Source organism: Amblyomma americanum, chromosome 6, assembly GCF_052857255.1.
Source record: "Amblyomma americanum isolate KBUSLIRL-KWMA chromosome 6, ASM5285725v1, whole genome shotgun sequence".
Classification (NCBI taxonomy): domain Eukaryota; kingdom Metazoa; phylum Arthropoda; class Arachnida; order Ixodida; family Ixodidae; genus Amblyomma; species Amblyomma americanum.
The window spans coordinates 43,480,037-43,499,513 of record NC_135502.1 but is presented as its reverse complement, the minus strand read 5'-3'; the positions used below and the strand labels follow the sequence as shown (position 1 = coordinate 43,499,513).

General features: G+C 44.2%; 1 protein-coding gene across 6 annotated transcripts in view; it reads left to right on the top strand.

The window, feature by feature from the left end:
• Positions 1–9,624: 9,624 nt before the first annotated feature.
• The window catches only part of LOC144136719 (SWI/SNF-related matrix-associated actin-dependent regulator of chromatin subfamily E member 1-like), a 32,304-nt gene continuing 22,451 nt past the window's right edge, over positions 9,625–19,477 (top strand). For all 6 annotated transcript variants that reach the window (XM_077669281.1, XM_077669280.1, XM_077669279.1 and 3 more), the window contains exons 1-6: positions 9,625–9,978; positions 10,183–10,232; positions 10,686–10,754; positions 13,412–13,486; positions 16,909–17,040; positions 19,310–19,385. In XM_077669281.1, the coding sequence (XP_077525407.1) occupies positions 9,918–9,978; positions 10,183–10,232; positions 10,686–10,754; positions 13,412–13,486; positions 16,909–17,040; positions 19,310–19,385 (463 nt within the window). In that variant the 5' untranslated portion in view covers positions 9,625–9,917. The remainder of the gene's footprint in view (positions 9,979–10,182; positions 10,233–10,685; positions 10,755–13,411; positions 13,487–16,908; positions 17,041–19,309; positions 19,386–19,477) is intronic.

Genomic DNA, 19,477 nt, shown 5'->3' with positions numbered 1-19,477 from the left:
CTAAAGCCCGACTAAAGTTCCTGCTTTTATCCAGCCTCATTGCAGCATTGTAGAGTTTTGGGTGCGTCTACAGCTGATTGGTGAGTGAGATTTGTTACAGCTGCCTGCTTTTCCCCTCCCATTTTTGCTGTGTTCAGCACCTGCGGCACAGTTATGCTTTCGTCAGTCAGCCTTGCTGTGGGAGAAGCCATTTCTTGTGCATGACTTAGCATGTATCTACATTTACTCGGTGTCCTTTAGACTGTCGTGTTTCAGAATAACCCGTGTGGACTTTGGTTAGGCTGTCAGATGTCGTGTCTGTCGTGCGGTGGGGGGCACTGCTTGTGTATTGTTTCACTCGTACCAGGTAAAACAGCCGATGTATGTGTCTGGAGACATGCTCCAGTGCCCGCCATGGGCATCCTGTAACCTCTGTAAATGCTCGGACATGTTGCTGAGACACCCAGGATGAGACAGAGACGATTGTGAAAGGTGTCTCCTGGCTGGAATGCCACTGGTCTCTTCTCGGGCAGAGTAGCACGTGCACCTCAGGAAAGACTGCTCTCTCTAGACTGAACGCCTCACAGATGTTGAAATGAAAGACTATGCCTGAAGTGAAGGTTTCTTTTTGTGTGCAGGGCCCAGGTTTTATTTTTGCCGGAGCCATGTTGGATTTAAATTTTGGCAAACTATGGTGGTTGCTGGAAAGCGTCTCATGAGCATGTATTGTGCAAGGCTTAAGAGTGACTTACTGCACAAAATTGTGTCTCAAACAGCTGATGAAGTAATGGCAAACCTGTGGTCTTTACCTAGAAGCTGAAAGTCTTTTTTTTTTTTTTCTGGCTATGTATTAGTACGAGTTAAAAAGCAAAGCAAAAAGACCATTTCTCCACATTTGGCATCAAGAGCGATGTTAAGCCTCAAGCACCCATTACCTGCCTTGAGTGTAGACAACTCAGTGTTAAGATGTACGGACGCTGTGATGAGTTTGGTCTGAAGGGCAATCCTGCAGTGTGCACGTTTCAGAGTCACGACTACGAAAGCTGCAAAAAAAAAGAGAAGAAAATGTGAAATGACAAAATGAAGGTTAAAATAACTATGGTTGCAATGCATGGTATTATGAGGAAAAATGTTTCAGCAAGATCGCATATGTGCCTTAATTTGTATGGCCCGTTCAGTTGTTATATTTATTTCGCATTCCCTTCTTCTTGTGAAGGGGTACTCATGACATTGTTTCTTTTTTTTTCCTTGTTTGCTTTGTTTTTATGTACTATTTTCAAGCTGAATAAGTCCCTACCTCAGTAATGGATCTTCCTGACTATTACCTTTATTGATGCTTAATTACACCGCCCCACCTCTTTCAGAAAAAAAAAAAAATCACCTTTGCAAGGAAATAGCATATTGGACACTGGTGAATAGTTTGCCATTTTGCAACAGAACTTGAGGTTGAAAATTGGACCTTGTGCAGAATTGCAATTAGCTCAATTTGAGTGCCTTTTTGATTCTGAATTGCAGCTGTGCACAGAGCTGGTGCAGCAACATGACATTAGCAGCTTAGTCTGTGGTGTGTGCAAGGTCGCACTTCCATCATGGAAGCCAGTTGCTGGGCTCACGATGGACACTTTGCACGTACGATCCTGGGTAGCACGTGACATTGTAACAGCAGGCAGATGATGAATGCTGTGTGGCATGTGCCAATGTCAAAATTGTGGTATTGGTTTGCCTGGGCATATATGTTTACATCTTTAAATTATTTTTTGCCAGTGCCAAAATGCCTTTGGACACGTGAAGCATGACACCTGCTGCAGGTTGGCTTGTTAACTTAGGCTGCCAAGGCTACAGTAAAAGCCTTCACTATTGGCCGTTTCAGCTACATTTAAAAAGGCATGAAATACAGAAATGCTAGTGTCCCGAGTGTGAAATGTAAGCTAAAGAGGTGTGGATGAATCACTCTGGTGCCGTGGTCCACTGTTATGGAGCCACTGGACCAAATTGTGGTCTCCCTAGGGATATCAGAAATCACTTGTGCGAGAAATGTTGTGTGCAGTTAAAGGCATCACTAAAAAGTCGTATGCTGTCATCTCAACATTCACATAAAGCTGTTATATCAGTACCTGAAAGGCACCTTTTTTACTTGTTCTGATGTTAGACTAAAGGTTGTTCCATAACTGTTCAGTCATCGTATTGCGAAGCAGTGAATATGGTTTTGCAAGATATTTTAATTGCAGTGATGTTCTTGTTACATTTGTAAAATAAAGCATAACCAATGTATAAAAATCCGAACATTACTCTTGGAACTTGAGGAGCTGCTAGGTACTTGATGCGGTTGTCCGCAGTGAGGAGCATGACTGCATAACTGATTGGTGTCGTCTAAACTGCTTCGAAGAATAAAAAACGGCATATGTCTACAGCCTGTCAGTGTGCTACCTGGGATCAAAGCTACTCCACCTATGCTATCTGCCCCCATTCCTAATCGTGTGCACAAAACAGACCACTGCCCCTCATTTCAAAACATTTTCAGTGTTTAGGGGAGCTTTAGCAAAAAGGCACTCTCTCGGTTTAAGTTGGTGTTTGTTGTTATTTATTGACTGTTACATGAAAAAGTTGAACAATGCTTGTGTCAGGCAGCTTGCACATTGCACATAGATGCACTCAACTTTATTTAGAGCAAGGAAAACATTGTAAAGAAGCATGTACCTCGTTGGCCCCCTGAACTTGCAGATGGCCTATATTTGCTTTTTTAACTAAACCTTGTCTTATTGTTTAATGCATCATTATTTCATATTGACAGCTTTACAATTCAGGTTACGCATGTTTTTTTGGTTAATACGCGTTGTTATGGCATTTCTGTGACGTATCTTAGGAAAATCTTGTGATGCAAGAAGAAACCATGACACAGCAGAACATGGTAAAGAAGAATGCATTAAGCAGCTTTATGTAGACACTAAACCTGATTTTAAGCATCAACCGTTGTACTGTTTGGTTTCATGAAAGAGACCTGCCACATAAGGACGCATTCCGGCAGAGTCGTACGGCACTTTATAAGCATGCATCGTGCTGCAACAGGCAGTTCATATTGTTTTTTGCACAGTTCTTTCCATCTGATTCCTTACACCGTGCATCTGATGAAGACAAATTCAGTATTTATTTTCATAACGTACGCATATTACCCACGTAGTCATTACCAGATGGTAACTAGCAGCTATATGCATTCTCTGTTCTTTTCCCATATTGAACCGAGTTCCATGTTGGTGCTATGTGTGTTTCTTCAATGTATCATGTTGTGTAACACAATTGTGGTGACACACAGCATTGGCAGTGTTGACATGGCATGTAACCTAAAGATTTATGATTTTTGGCAGACTTATATTGCTGATATGATTAAAAATGTAAATAATGCCTTTTATATACCCATTGTCACTTTTTTGCTGAGGTGTGCTGACACTGAAACAGTGGTATGTTGTTCAAGGTACCCTTTTCTGCAGTACATAAGAGAAAGACGATGCACCCTGTAAATCTGGCCAGAATGATTTAGCTTACCCTTTGAGGCACTACATACACAATTATGTACAGTCAGGCCGGAATGAAACGTGGACACTCGTATGCTGTACCTTTCTGCTTTGCTGCAAAAGATTTCTTTACAACTGGTTTACATATATATAGTTTGGTGGGCATTTTACCCAGATACATGATGCAGGCTGGTTGTACGCCGCAGTTGTAAATAGACAGGAAAAGTATTTTGTTTTGTTGACATGCGCTCTTTGCATTTCATTCCGGCGTGACTGTACATAGCAAGTGGTGTGCGAATATTCAAAATTTCGAATACAAATCAAACAAGTTTGTTAGTCGGTGCATGTTCGATTCGAAAAATTGATATTCGAAAATTGCCGAATATTTGGCAGCGACGTCCTAATACCACCGACTTTCAAAATCCGACCGTGTAAAAAATCACCGCAGTGGGAAAATTATCCGAACATTGAGTTTTGAGTGCAGGGGGAAAAAAACGTAAGTGTTCTTATCGCTTTCTTCTCTGTCGTTTATCGCGTGGCCCAGTGAAATTCCGACGCTGCTAGGCTTGGACCTAATGCGAAATTCCGCAAGTGGGCTTTCCCACATACCGCGCTTCATTAAAATTAGATGGCGAGCACCCGCTGCGAACACTCGCCATTCTAAAGCTTGCAGTTTTCCAGTAATTTTGTTTAATGCTAGATAAAAACAGAAAATTTGTAGTCTGTCTTAAAAAGGGCATTGTTCTATCCTAATCAACATATCAAAACGGATGAAAACAGAATTTTTTTATTTTTATGGTGTAAATATGCATAGTGACGAGAGCAGCCCTAACTTTAATTTGGTTCATCGCAAGTCATATTGCTTTCGCTGTTATACATATAAAGACAGGAGTTGTGCAATGAACCAAAATAATTACGATACCATCACTTGCTATTGTGTAGTAGGGGTTTTGTAAGAAATAAGTGTACAAAGTTTCAAGAAAAAATTTATTAGAGAGATAAAGCTAGGCTTGCGTAAGGGGATATTGCAAAAAAGTGAGTTTCAAGAATAAAAGAAAGAAGATCCGGAATGGCTACAAATTCCATAAACCAATGTTCTGGAGACTTAAAATCCACATTTGTAGCTCAGCTGCTCCTTAGTCATTCTTTTCCTTGATTTTTCTTGTGTGGCAGCTTACTTTATTTGTGTGTGCGTTTTTTTGCAGCATCGGTACACCAAAATAGAGCTTTCTAGTTACGCTGTTGGTCTCCTGCCGGGCAAGCTTTCTGTGTGCGAGGGCCAGGTTTGATGCTGATGTGCGTCAAAACATCTAGCGTACCTCTGTTGCCATTTCTGAAGTAACACATACCATCATACTATAGAGTACTAGATTACACTATAATCATGAACCACAGTGGTGGCCAAGTGGTTGAACATCCACCTCGCATGCCGGAGGTGCGGTGTTCAATCCGGGCCCTAGTGCCACTGGGTACCGACCGGTGATACAATGGGTACAGCTTTCCCCTGGCCTGGTGCTTGGCTTATCTAGGGTGAAATGCTTGGAAAACGGGTCTTTGACCCTGCCTTGAGTAGTTGAAAATACCTTATGCCATGGCGCTCTTTGGCCATAGATGCCCTTGTGCCATAAAATTCATGATCATCATCATCACACAATAATTATCATACAAACAAAACTTTGGTGTTGGCATCCTAACATAACTATTATATGTGTTCTGAACATTTTAAGTTGCTTTTGTTGGCGTTTTATGGTAGCAAACAGTTATCAGTCTGAACTCAAAAACGAACAAGAAAAAATATCTATGGAAAACGTTAAGTTTCGGTTTTGCAAAATGTGCAGGGCTGTATCTATAATTTTGGCTGTATCTTCGTAATGGTGTTAACTAGAAGCATAGTTTTTGTTACAGTTCAATCGGTAAGGAATCTGCATGTTCATGAAACAAAATCTCAAAAATTTAATTTTATCAAAAATATTGCTTTTTGAAAGTGGCCTCATTAGCGAAGTTCATTTGCTGAATTTCGCGTTAAGGGCGGGCCGATCGAGGTTCCATCGGCACAGCAAGCGATCGTTTAAAAATTTCGCCTCTTGTATGGTGCATTGTTGCCCAATCACCTTTGACGTGGGCGTAACGGTAGGCGTGACTAAAGCCCCTGGAAGGTTATGGTTTTTGGGGAAAGGAAATGGCGCACAAAAGAAGAGGTGCCGTATAGTGGAGGGCTCCGGAGTAATTTCTACCATCTGGAGATCACGAAATTGTTCGTTTCAACACCATTATACTAATTTCAGCACGAGTGCATATAGGTATCTGCGTTCTCGAATGCGTGCATGTAGTCGCGTACCTTTTGATGCCCGCTCATCCGCGGGTATTCGAAATTCTGCGCGGACATCCTCCCGTTAGTTAACGCAAACAGCCTCCTCGTCCAGCAACGGCCGGCGTTAATTCGCCGCTTCTTGCCAGTTTGCTGCTTCGTGTTGTGTCGCACAGTTCTGTACGTGCCCATTCGTCTTTTTTACAGCGAAGCTGCAGTATACCTCTACCGTTCTACGAAATTTTCGTGTGGCCGTCAGCAAAAAACCACAGGAGTCCAGAAGTACCGAGATATGTGAGACAGGTGTTGTCTCCCTTCCTTGAAACCAATTTTCAGTTCATATTCCTTTTCTTACAGCGCGGTTTGGGTGTCCACCAAGATACATGCGACAGGCGTCATTTCATTTCCTTGAAAATTGGTTTTTGGGGAAAGGAAACGGCACAGTATCTGCCTTGTGTCTCGGGGGACACCCGAACCAGGCCGTAAGTGAAGGGATAAAGGAGCGACTAATAGAAAGGAAGAAAGAGCTGCTGTAGTGGAGGGCTCCAGAATAATTTCGACCACCTGAATCTTTAACGAGCCACCGCGGCGGGTATTTCCTTTCCTTAAAGGGGCTCTGAAACACCTTCCGAGGAGATGACATCAACTTGCTCAGTCACTGCATTGTGTTGTCATGAGCACCTGAGCCAAATAATACACACTTCTACAAGCAGCAGAGAACCCACAATCACGCGCGAAAGTTGGCGAGCCCTTCCCGGCGACATTTTCATGCTCGCATCCTCCTCCGTCGCTCGCATCTACGTTTACATATTGAGAGATGGCTATTGGTTGGATTCTTTCAGACGTCAGGCAGCTACCAAGGCCGCGGCCAATAAGCCGCATAGCTCCGGCAGGTCGGGAAGCTCCGCCGAGCTTCCAATGGGCAAAAAGTGACGAGAGGAGAGGGAAGGGTGCGTATACGCTGAAATTAAAATTTTGACTACAGACCTGTAGTCAAAATCTACTTTGTTTCTACAAAGCGCCTTAAAAAATTCTTCCTTGGGGGGGGGGGGGGGGGGCAAAACTTCGGGCTCATTTTGTTATTTATTTTTAATGCTTATTTACATATTATATTTGTATTCTTATTAATTTTATTTTTCAATGTTCAAAGGTTGATGCAAATTGTCACGTTGTGGTGACGGCACTCCAGCAGTCGGGAAGACAACGAAAATGACTCGGCGGCGGCGATAGCCACAAGCGTGCTCGGCTGTCATCGAACTGGATGCCTGCTGTTCTTGGCCGTGCTCAATTTAAATCTAGCAAGAAACCTTCGATAAAGACCAATAGCAACTGCAACAATCTAAAAAAATGTGGAAGCATTTGCATGCGGCCACGATCAATGGAGATAAGTCTGGTCGCATCTCGCATTACAAAACAAAATGATAAAGCTAAAGTGTACCTCTTCTAGAACACTTTAATAAAGCCGCGTGCCGGCGGTTTTGAGTGCAAACGAACAAACGGTGCAAATTCACCGCAATATAAAACGAAGTGAAATGGGAAGCTTTACGCACGGGGAGTGATCGATTGCATTCAAAAAGTTGTTTGTGCATAGCTTGTTTGAATTCTGCTCTTCATGATCATGTACACGGGTCAGACAGTCGACTTCTGTTGGGACATGACTATAGTTTAGGTTACTCATACACGAAATGCTTTACAACTGGCTACGAAGCGAAGTAGCTCAGCCCCACTGTGATTTGCATTAAAACAGTCCTAGAACTGAAGTGTTAATTGTCAGAAATCTGACCCAAGTGCAAGCAATCGGAGACGGGGGGGGGGGGGGGGGTGACCGCCCCCCCCCCCCCCCCCCCCCCCCCCCCTGTTCCGGAGTCCCTGATCCCAGGCATACCGCAACTTTATGAGAGCCCCTTTAAATTGTCCAATGGGCAAGGCGTCGCGCCGAACGGACGATGGCGTTCCGTGGACTCCTTGCCAATGCTGCAACATGCTGTCGCGTTCCGGTTTTTAAGACGATTCATAAAGGAGTCGTAATGTAAAAAATTAAGAGTAAAAAATAAAATACATAAAATAAAAAATAAATAAATATCAAATAACAAAAATACAGCCAAAGAAACTTCAAAGAAACCGCTTCGTCCTTAAGAGCGGGACGCGACAGCGCGTTGCAGCGTTGTCAAAGAGTCCACGGAACGCCGTCGTCCTTTTGGCACGACGCCAGGCCCGTAGGACAATTTAAGAAAAGGAAATGACGCCTGTTGCACATATCTTGGTGGACACCCAAACCGCGCCGTAAGGCAAGGAAAATGACATTAAAATTGGTTTTAAGTAAAGGAAGTGACGCCTGACTCGCATATCTCAGTGCACACCCAAACCGCGCCTTAAGGGAAGGAATATTTACGACGCGCGGTGCAGACAACAACGCGTTCCGGTGAACAGCTGCTTCGAAAGGGGTCATTCGAAGCCCCGATCGTGTGAAGGGAAAACGCATAATGTGTGATAACGGCACCTGCAAACAATGCGAAGCACGTTCCTTCTCCCCGCGCGTGTTTCCCGGTAAAGATTACGGTTGCGTTTTCGTGTCCTTGTGGTAAGCAGAAAACTCCAGGCTAAAAATTGAATGCAAACAGCATAGCTTCGCTGTCCAACCACCTTCACAGCGTGGATTGGAGCCACAATTTTTTTAAAATCCTTGCGTATACATTCTTCTCGGCTTTTTCACTGCCTTGCACGACGGCCTGAGCCGCCTTAATTTGATCGTTCCGCATTTGTGACAAGTTTTGCGCTAGTGCGCGCCGCGCACTTCACTTAAATTCAATGGCCTAAGGTCGTCGAGAAGAGGCGTTTCTCACAGCTCGCCAGGCTGGAGTGAAGTCAACGCCAACGTTACTAGAATAAACTGATCTATAGTAACGACATCACTACGTAGGTAAAGCCGATTTCGCCGTGCTCTGCCGGTTGACCTTCATATGAGCCAGAGGTCAATGTGTGGCTTTACCATATGTGGTCCACCATGGTGTCGCAAGCTTTCGCTTCAAAAGCCGCCGCGGTCGTCGTATTGATGAAACAAGACGGTTTAGTGGACAGGGTTATATAACCCGTTAACCTAGCCGGATACGTTGAAGACGCTTTTGCAAACAGCTTATCACATCCGTATTAGATACGCATTCAAGAAGTAAAGCTACCGCGCTCCCAGTTACGATCACTTTACTCATAGAAAATGCCTCGAACCACCAGGACGATTATATTTTCATCTCGACACATTAAAACAGAAAGTGGCTGAAGAAAAAATTAAACGTGCGTATGCCACAAGAAAAAAGAAAGAAAAAGCATTGAGTATCTTTGTAAGCTTTTGCCAGGTTTTATTTACAGACACTCAACATGTTTACAATTTAATTTGCACAACAGCATATTACACACACGAGGAATCCAAACTACGAGGGGCAAGCGGCACGTCGTGTTTCGCTGATTTTGCCGCGTGGAACCGCGGAAGGGCTTTAAATTTCGGTCAAGGTCTACAGTCAAAAGCGCCACTCCGAGCATCCTGGCTTCTCGTACCGCAGGTAGATCCATTGTAGAGCGCAAGCGAACTTTGCAACACGTAGACGACTACGGCTGACTACGGCTAGAAGCAGCCGCGCCCGGCGCAGACAAAGCCGCCGTAGTGGGGCCGCATCCCGGGGGCAAGTTTTCCAATTGTCCCTAGAGCGGTCTCGCTCTACATTGCTCAAACTTAAAAAACCGCTTGAATCTAGAAGATAAGGGTGTGCTATGGTTGGCAACCAGTGTCGCCTTTGTCACCGTTGTTGTTATGGTAACGCCTGGGCATGCGCAGAGCGGTGGTAGTGGCAGGTACTGCGAGGAAGCGGGAAACATCACTTCGTATACGTTACCGTGTTTCACAGCCTCAGAAGGCGCTGTCAGTTCGATTTGCTGAGAGAAACCGCAATTCCTTGTGTCTCGATTTACACAGCATCCTCGTTCCTCAGTTTTCCTGCGACAGCTTGTTATTCGCGCGCGTGTGACGTTGTCGGCGAGTGACTGCAGTCGGCCGTGCGCGAGCTTTACTGTCGCGGTTTTAAGTTGTTTCATATGCACAGTTTTACATTTTAGTCGCGTTAATCTCTACAATGGCTCTTCCACCCAACGACCGGCAGGCACGAATGGCCGCGTCAACCCCGCCCGCACCCCGTAAGCAATACAAAACGTGTCATATTTTTTTCTTTGTTTCAGACAGAAGGATTAAGAGCAAGCTGTCATTGTACTAGGTACTCGCGGCTGGAAGAATATTTCATGGTTTCGCGTTCATGGCACCTCTGCCACCGTCACGACCGGTCGTGGCCACCGTTAACCAGTACTTTATTTACTTTGGCGTTTCTCCTTTTACTGGCGCAGAAAACTTGCGACCTCCGAAAGAGGCTACTTCCAATTCGAGCACGCCAGAGGTATGTGCACCACTTTTGTTCCCGTCCTGAAATTACACGAAGTTCTTTTGAGATAGAAAGCACGTGATAAAGAACTGCTGTTTTAACTCTGTTTTGCTGTGAAGGAAATTTCTCTGCAGCAGCTTATTCGCGTGTAGCTGGTGCGAAAAATTTCTGCAGTGTTTTCAACTTGCTCCGTGCACGACTATTTTACTTGCCTTTAAGGAGATTATATGAGAAGTGATATTTTGTTCTGTAACACAATGGCCGTGGGCTAAGTTCTGCAGTTATGCAAAATCTCGTCTAACTTGGTTGTGTACGCAGCTCACGTGCGCTTGTTGTTTTCATGTGCAAGCTTCTGTTTGGATCAGAGCGCTGCATAAGTGCCTGTAAAGTACGATTAATGATTGAATGAGTAATATAAGGCACTTGGACGAGCACGCATTCATTCACTGGGTATCGTCCCATTTGCAGCCTCCTCCTGCAAACACCAGCTCTTTCATGCCACCGACTCGCAAACGTCGCTCGCGTGGCATTGAAAGTGTAAGTTTTATCATTCTTGTACTCTACCTATACCTGCTTGTACACTGGTGCTAGGCTATGGAGATTCGCCTTTTTCGCATGACCACACTGTTTGGCCTTGATATCGGTCGGCTTGTGTACCGTTGAATGGCACATTGGGTGGAGGATGTATGTCAACTACCTGTTTCTCCAGTGCAGTGCTCTTTTAAAATGTTTGTACACCCTGGTGCTTATGCAGGGCAGTTTGTAATCATCCATACATAAAATCACAGAACAGTAAAGGCCGCAAATATGCTTTTATTAAGGCAGTAGTGGTCTTTATTAATTTGCAACAGATGATACAGTAGGCTCTTCAGTACCATATGGAATCAGGTAGTACACTAGAAAGCAAACGTGGTGCCTGTTGTATAAAAGCACGATCGATATGTTCTTGCCCTACAGGCAGGGGTGGAAGCATACAGTGTTAAACTTCCCTTGCAGCCTTGCCTTCTTGGTGTCGAATAGCTGATGTCTATTGGCTGATGCAATGCCTGTTGGCTTTTTTTCTATTCCTTCCTTCTTTTTAGGTGTGGAATGAATTTTTTCTGCTTAAGGTGCTGCAGTGGCTCAATGGTTATGGTGTTTGGGTGCTGACCCGAAAGGTGCGGGTTCGACCTCGCAGCGGTCACATTTCAGTGGAGATGAAATGCTAGAAACCCATGTACTGTGCGATGTCAGTGCATGTTGAAGAACCTTAGGTGGTCGAAATTATCCTTTACTAAGGCATTGCTCATAGCCTAAGTTGCTGCGGGACGTTAAACTGCAACCAAACCAATTTTGTGTGCTCATGTAGTGGGTCGTTTGGCCTTCACAACATAAGCACATAGCATATTTACGTCATCAAATTCGTATTCCATAACAATTTTCCTAAACAGTGTTCCTCGTCTTGAAACAGTTTCCACACTCCCAATACCTACGCTGAAGTCCTAAACTTGTGTGGACAATGATCACTTTTTACATTGTTTGCGTGATCGCTGTGGCCCTCCCGCTTATGATAGGAAAACAAGTTTTTGCTCATTAGAAAGAGAAATGTATTTACTTTTCAATGGTATGTGTTGTTAATACCAATTAATGTAGGTAGTCACAAATAGAATAATATGGACCATGCTTTCGGGTTTAAATTCTTCAGCCATGTTGGATAATGAAAATAAAAATGTTCACTGCCTTTAGGTGCAAGCAAAAAAGTAAATTTTACTTGCACATGCATCAAACATCCATTAATTTTCGCTAGGTAACGTGTACAGAGAACTTCGAGCGTGAAAACATGGTCGAGATCCTTATGTTTGCGACTGTATGATTGAAGTGAGCAAAAAATTGACTGCGTAAAAAAATACTTTTGTTTGACTGGCTTGGCTGCATGAAATATTTTGGGAAAAAATACTGCATAAAAAAGACGGCTGCTTCTGCAGTGTTCAGATGAAGCATTAATCTCTGTAAATGCTGAGTGGTTTCTGGCTCCAGTGGATAGTTATTTAGATCCGTCTCTCTAAAAAGAGACAAAGAATGGCAAAAATGACGTGTATTAGAGGCTGAATAGCTTCTGGTCTAATTTACAATATGCAAGCATATTTAGTGCATTTGTATATTGGCATATTTCGTTAAGTGAGAAAAATTCCTTTGAGCTTCTTTGTAGTTCTTTAGTTTGCAGTCGCCACGGTGGCTCAGTGGTTATGGCATCCCAGCCGCGGTGGTCGAATTTCGACGGAGGCGAAAATCTAGAGGCCCCGTGTACTGTGCGATGTCAGTGCACGTTAAAGAACTCCAGGTGGTCAAAATTTCTGGAGTCTTTCTCTATGGCGTCCCTCATAGCAAACACCCATAAACATCTTTCTAATGCGCTAAAATCTGTTTTACTGTGAAAGCAGCGCTAGCGTCACACCTACCCCCCTTCCAGAAATTTGACATCTGTTGAAGTGAAGCCTCCAGCCCAAGCGAGGAGCGTCCACTCTCACCCTCCAGAACCACCCACCACAGCCCTGGATCCACCGATCCGCCCCAAGCCCACCCATTTTCACCCTAAGAAATGTCGTCCACCACCCATCCAACCTGATCTACTCTCCAGAAGTACACCCACCACTAACCCACCTGCCTTCACCGTCCACAAGGGCTCCACCCATTGGAAGCCCACGAAAAAGTGACAAAATCGAATTCAAAGATGTAGTAAGAAAGCCAGCTGCCCTCCAGATGCACTACCCACCAGCTGTCTCCCTACCCAAACTCCCACCCACTGCCACCCTCGACCCACTTCTGCCCACTTTCACTCTCCAGCTAAATTCTTTCTCATGTATGAAGCCTTGGCTTAGAGTAAAAGCATCAAACTAATCATTGAGGGCAAATGTAACTGCTCTTGCAGATTTGTTGTATCAGATGTCGTATGTCCTATTGTCCCATTATTTTTTTCTATCATAAATCATAAGTGGGAGGGCCGAAGCAATCTCGCACACGTTGCAAAAAATGCCGAGTCTCCACGCAAATGTGAAACCCCAGCATTGATACGCTTTGCCGGAAACCAGTTAATGGAACAATGCTGGGAATGACCGATGGCAGCCTCAGGGCATACGTCTGACCCGCTGCTTCACTTTTGGCTACTTTGCATGGTGTTCATGATGCTGCTGTGACTGTTGTTATCTCTTATGCAGGCCATAAGCCACTTGCCCAAACCACCTAAGGCTCCTCATCGACCCCTGACACCTTACATGAAGTACAGTAGACTGGTAAGAAACAGAGATTGCTCAATGTTTACACTATCCTGTATAAGTCATTAAACTCTGTGAAAGCTGTATGTTGTGTAGCGCTAGTTTTACTTTTCTATCTTCCCAAGATGTTTCATTCATATCACACACCTTCTGCTGGGTTTAATGAGTTTCAGCGTAGCATAATATTTAGGCATGTGTACCGATTAAACCATTTTTTATTTATTAGAGCATGAACTTGTATACACTCCATCTCATAAGTTCCTTGCAGCACTATAGAAATTAAAGACCTCCTCAACCAATCAGGAGAGTGGATTAAACATGTTCCTCTACGCCTCGTTGTCTGCTTGTCATCTGCTTGCACTTTTTGCAGATATGGTTGCAAAGGAGTATAAATAGGCACTGTCAGCTGTATGTTACGCTGTTTGTCAAATATGCAAACAAAGACCTAATGATAACTTCTGCCTAGTGGCTCCATCTGGTTTTTAGAACAAACAATTTTTAATGCCACATAATTAGTTGTCAAAATCTCGCTGATGTCCAGTATCACGAAATTCGCTGATTGGTTGAGAGAGGTCGCATCACCTTGTGGAGTCATCACATCCTACCCTTATGGGCCACCTTGATTGGGCGAGAGATATCACGTGGCGTCATCACAACCAGCCCACCCTGGGAGGTGGAAACCTGGCCATCATTGCATATATCAGTTAAATTAATGACTGGTCAAGAGAAGTCACGTGACCCTGTGACGTCATCACAACCTGCCCACCGGGTTGTAAGCAACCTAGTTTCTAGACAGCAACCTAGGCAGAGAAGAAAAAAAAAACAGAAAAACTGCGATATATGCAAATGTTGGTTTCGTCCTGCCATACAGCGGATACCTGCTACTGCAGCTAGCAGTCTGAATGTAGTGGTTGATAGACCAACAATTGCTAAGGAACTGACGTAAACATACACAGAAGTTGCAACAGAAACTGCGACAAATGTGAAATCTAATGCTGTCGCATTCCACTCTTAAAGTGACTTCAGTGTCCCCACCAACGAACCAATGTGCTTCTTTGGGCCTAGGAGCAGCAGAATTGTCACTAAAAGTAAAAAATAAAGCAGATTTATCGCTTATATTTTTTTACTGTAGGTGAGATGTGAGAAAACGAAAGCCTGATGCCCCATTTATGATTGAACATGCCGAAAAACCCAATAACAATAACAAATCCTGCGGGATCCTGCTTCAAAGCACTCCACACTATCTCAGCATATGCAAGAGTTGCTTGCGCTACACTTAGCAAAATGCATACGTTATGGGTCTTCCAGGAGACGTCGGTCCGTGTCATTTTCAGGGAGCCCTCTGCCTTGCAGAGCGTCCTTCAGAGGCAACTCTGGGGTATTTTGGAAGATCTTCAGTTGACCATCTCATTTTATTTTTTGGACCTCCCTCTCTTTTTGTTGCAATGAATTGTTTTTTTAAAATAGTGAGATGCACCATTGCCCTGCGATGGCAGGTGCTGCCACCATGGGGCTTGTGAGACCCAGTTTAATGACCAATCAATAATTTAATTGCCACCTGCTACAGTGGACAGTTTGCTCACAATCCAGTGGATAAGTTGTGATGATGTCGTAACGTCAAGTGACCTAATATAGGCCCACCTACGTTGCTTCTCTGGGAATTTTTCATGGATTTTTCGCTCATGGCTAGTGACACTGACAACGATGCTGGCTGTTCTGCAACATGGAGCCCCTAACGCTATTGCGTTATAAAGCTGGAGAGCTATGCTTTTGAATGAGGCTAAATGGCTGACTTTGGAGACTGGTTTTGGAATGTGAAGTTGCACAAGTTGGGTGCAGCTTGATGCGTTTTCGGTAGTTGATGGTTCCAAATTTAACATTTAAGTGGGGGAAACAAAATGTGCACAAAAATTCACAAGGACACCTAATTACATTATATGTCGGCAATACGATAGTATTAGAAGCTGTTGATGCCTTTATTAGAAGCAACTTCACTTCTGGTTTGGTGATGTCATTTCGCTCCAGCCAGTGGACGAATTTTATGATCAACAACACGTTTTTTTTCCTGATGAGCGAGTCATTGCCAAACATCATTTACAATAAGCAAATATTTCAAGGCTGAAAATGTGTTTATTTTGTAATTAAATATTAGTCTTAATGGGGCTGCGAAACACTGCTTGAACGGATGCCGGCTATACTTCAGATGGATTTTTTATGTCACACAGATGCTGACTCAAAAAGAATTACAGGAATCGACGCATAGGAACGGGAGTTATTCAGTGAAGAAATCTAAAAATACAAGCAAACGAAATACTACCCCCAACTCGATTATTGCTTGGCTTCCCATTCCCATTTCACTCTCCCAATCAGGACATAGGGAAGGACCAATCAAAACAGCCTATCTGAGCACGTCGCGGAACTTTGCACACCATGGTTGCCTAATCGCTGTAACTCTTTCTTGCCAAGGCTGGTAGCGCCGGTTTCGTGGTTACAACAACCATGTGAAAGCCCAGCTGACCCAGCGATGCTTCATCGTCACGTCGACGGCACAGTGACGTGACGAGTAACGTTCCCTGACTTATGGATCTGAACGCGATCTGAACTGGATCTTAACTTGAGCGCGAGATACTGCGACGGAGTGGTGGCCTGCGCAAGATACTAGATAAGTTTAGCATAGCGCGTACCGCTACTGCTTACCGCCTACCATGACCCCTCGCCAGGAACGCGCCGATTGGTCATGGCGAGCAACGTTCCCGTCAACAACGCGCGCGCGGTGTCATATCCACTGCGAAAAACTGCCACTGTATATGGTGACACCGTCAGCGTCGTGAATTTGTTTTTGCGAGCTAATTAAAATATTAAGAACCGGAATATATGTGGTACGACCAATGCTAATATCATCACTATAACTCATTCTATGCAACCAACAGCCAAAGCAATTTACTGATTATGTGTTTCGGGGCCCCTTTAAGATTTTTGTGTTGGTGTGTAGTTTAATGTGAGTGTAGTTTAATGTGATGGTGCCATTGATTCATAGCCTGGTATATGTCCATTTTCAAACTTTGGATTTCTTTCATGGCATATGGTGTAGAAAATTTACCTCTACTTCTGACCATATGCAAATATAATGTGTAAATGGTGCTTAGTCTTTGCTCACATTGACATCTAGTGTAGATGCTCAATATTTATAACTCCTAGTGCATCTCATAACTTGTTGACATTATATTGCAGTGCAGCAGGCACTGTGTTCCGGTGAAACTGCCCGATTATGGTACAGGCAGATGTCTGTAACAAAAGGATGAAAGGTACTGGTCACACCTTGTGTGAGACCTGCTTCCCTGCAGTTTAGAGAATACCGTAGTGGTTTCCATGCAGAATTCTTCTTGACAGTGCAGAACAAAGGCAGGAGGTTTTTGGCTTCATTGATCTGTTTCTTTAAGGTATGGAATATGGTGAGGACCTCAGGCCCAGACCTGAAGATGACGGATGTTGGCAGAACAACTGGTCAGATGTGGAGGGAGCTGCCAGATGAGACAAAGCAGCAATACCTCAAGGATTATGAAACTGAGATGGTGAGCACTGTCACACTCACATGTTACTGCTACGTAAGCCTGTGGCTTGGTCCCCTTTCTTCCTCTACTCCTTCCCCCCTTACCCTGTTTTGTGCCGTCGCTTGGCTGCACCATTTCTTCTGTCATATTTACAGTCGCGACAAAAAAAAAAGATTAGCACACTGATGTAACCGAAGCGAAGAAAATCGCACCGTGTGGCTGGTGCAGAGCCGTGCTTCGCGAACACGCCTGGCACTTTTGTTATCAGCATGTTCGTTAGCGCAATGCCGAGAGTTGCTATCCGCCACTCCGATGGCACGTCACAGTGATAATCGTTTTTCATCGCGACTGTGCCTGCAACCTGTTGTTTTCATGGCTGCAATCCCTGTTTGTCATTTTTAGTGTTGTAGAGCATTGCCCACAGATCTCACCACACATTCTCATCTGGTTGTGGTCACTGGCACTCATTGTGTCCAGTTGTTTAGGTACTGTATCCTGTGTGACCTGTGTGTATGTAACCTTCTGCCCTGAAGACTGTTTTGTAATTATTTTTTGTGTGCTTCCACTGACATGCTTTCGATGTCCAGGAGTGTGGTTTTGTGGCTGCTTGACAATTTGATTCTTCCCGTCATTTGTTTGTCGGTTTATATTGCAGTTTATGGTGACTAATAACTAGGAGTGCTAAGATACAGAAGATGTGCCCACTTAGTTACTCTCGGGGCTATTGAATTCCTTGCTGTGATTTCTGAATTATGTGCTTGTCGTGACCAACTTAAACCTGTGGTTGGCAGTACAGCGGAAGATTTTATGCTAGTTAACATTTGTAAAAGCAGAAGGATCTTAATTTCTGAAAACTAAACGCTTCGACAGAATTGCCTGGATGGTTGGGTTTGAAAACTGAAGTTAAACTGTGACATATCTCGAACGAAAAAGTGGTTTGAAACCGAATGTTTCGGGGCCGGCTCGGCTTCCTCTTCAAGTATTACTGTGGTCTGTGGCTAGCATCTTTAAGTATACATGGTGGGGTGGAAAGGAGTGGAAAGAAGGAATGCGGGAAAGGACGTTGACACTGGGGTTAAGGCTGTGAGTCATGTTGCTATGCGGTGATGGTCGCTGGCACCTTCTCTTTTTCTGTGGGCTGCAGAGCGAAGTCCCTGCATATATACAGGGAGCAGGTTTTCCTTTGTGTGGTTCGGGATCATTTGAACATGTCGAGACTCGAGTAATTGCCTTTTTTTGTCATTTGTTCCAGTTCCGAGGATGGTGTCTTCTTCAAAGTTTATTCTATAATCGTATGCGTCTTAGAATGTTTGGCTGCCCGGTTGCGCTCTCTTGCAAAGTTGCAGATGTAGTTTATGTTTTGCCAAGTTTTTTCTTTTAGGTTTTTTGTTTCGCCGTTGTAGCTTGCGTCGCAGTCGGCACAAGGAATTTTGTAGACAATGCCTTGGGCTCTTGTTCAACCACCAGATCTATTCACCATCACACTGGCGCCTCAGCTCAGAGGAAGCCTACGCCTGGTATCAAATTCAAACAAATACTTTTACAAGCCTTTCTAGAGTCCACAAAATCCATCCTACCAAATACCAAAACACCTGCCCTTGGTGCAGCGCTAGTCTGATACTCTTTCTTATGTCATGTGAGTGTCAGGCTAAACTAACTGGATGCGTCACTGGGGCAGTGGGAGGTTCATCTGACCAACATCACCTTGGAGAGCCAACGAGCAGAAGCGCTCTTCGGCCAAGGCCACTGGGGTCTTGGACTGAGGTCTCTAGTCACCAGCTCAGTCAATACCTTTCTTTGACCAGTAAACGGTTCTCCTCCTCCTCTTCAGTGTACAATCTTTGGGAACAGGTAGGCAAAACAGCACGTGTCCGTGGGCTTGTCCGCTACTTGGAGGCTCCCTTTCTTTAAGATATGAGCGATGGTTCCACTGGCGCCTCGTACATAAGGCAGAGTGACATATTTCTGTGGTGGGGTTGATTGCGGTTGGTTGATTTATCAGTGCATGTTGTTGTGTTTTTGGAAGTAAATGGTCTTCCGAAGAAAATTTTTTGGGTAGTCCTCATTGGTGATCTCCCTCCCCATCCTCATATCATTGGCTTATAGTACTACTCCCACAATGACTTTGTTTCTTGCCTTTCCGGGAACATAATGCCATAAGCATGCTTATTTTTGGCTGACTTATTCAAAAGAGCATGGCTGCTTGCTGCTGTTGCACAGAAATGTACGCACACAAGCTAAGTCCTCTGTTCGAAAGCTGCCCATGGAACCAACTCTTTCTCTTTTGCAGATTAAGTACAAAGGAGCATATGAGTTATACCTCAACTCACCTGCTTACCAAGCATGGTTAGAGGCCAAGTCCAAAGGTGAGTAATGTACAGACCTATCTTTGGTATAACGGTAGCATTATACTCATCAGCGTCTGGTATCTGCTTGCTGTTTTTAATGCGACAGCGTG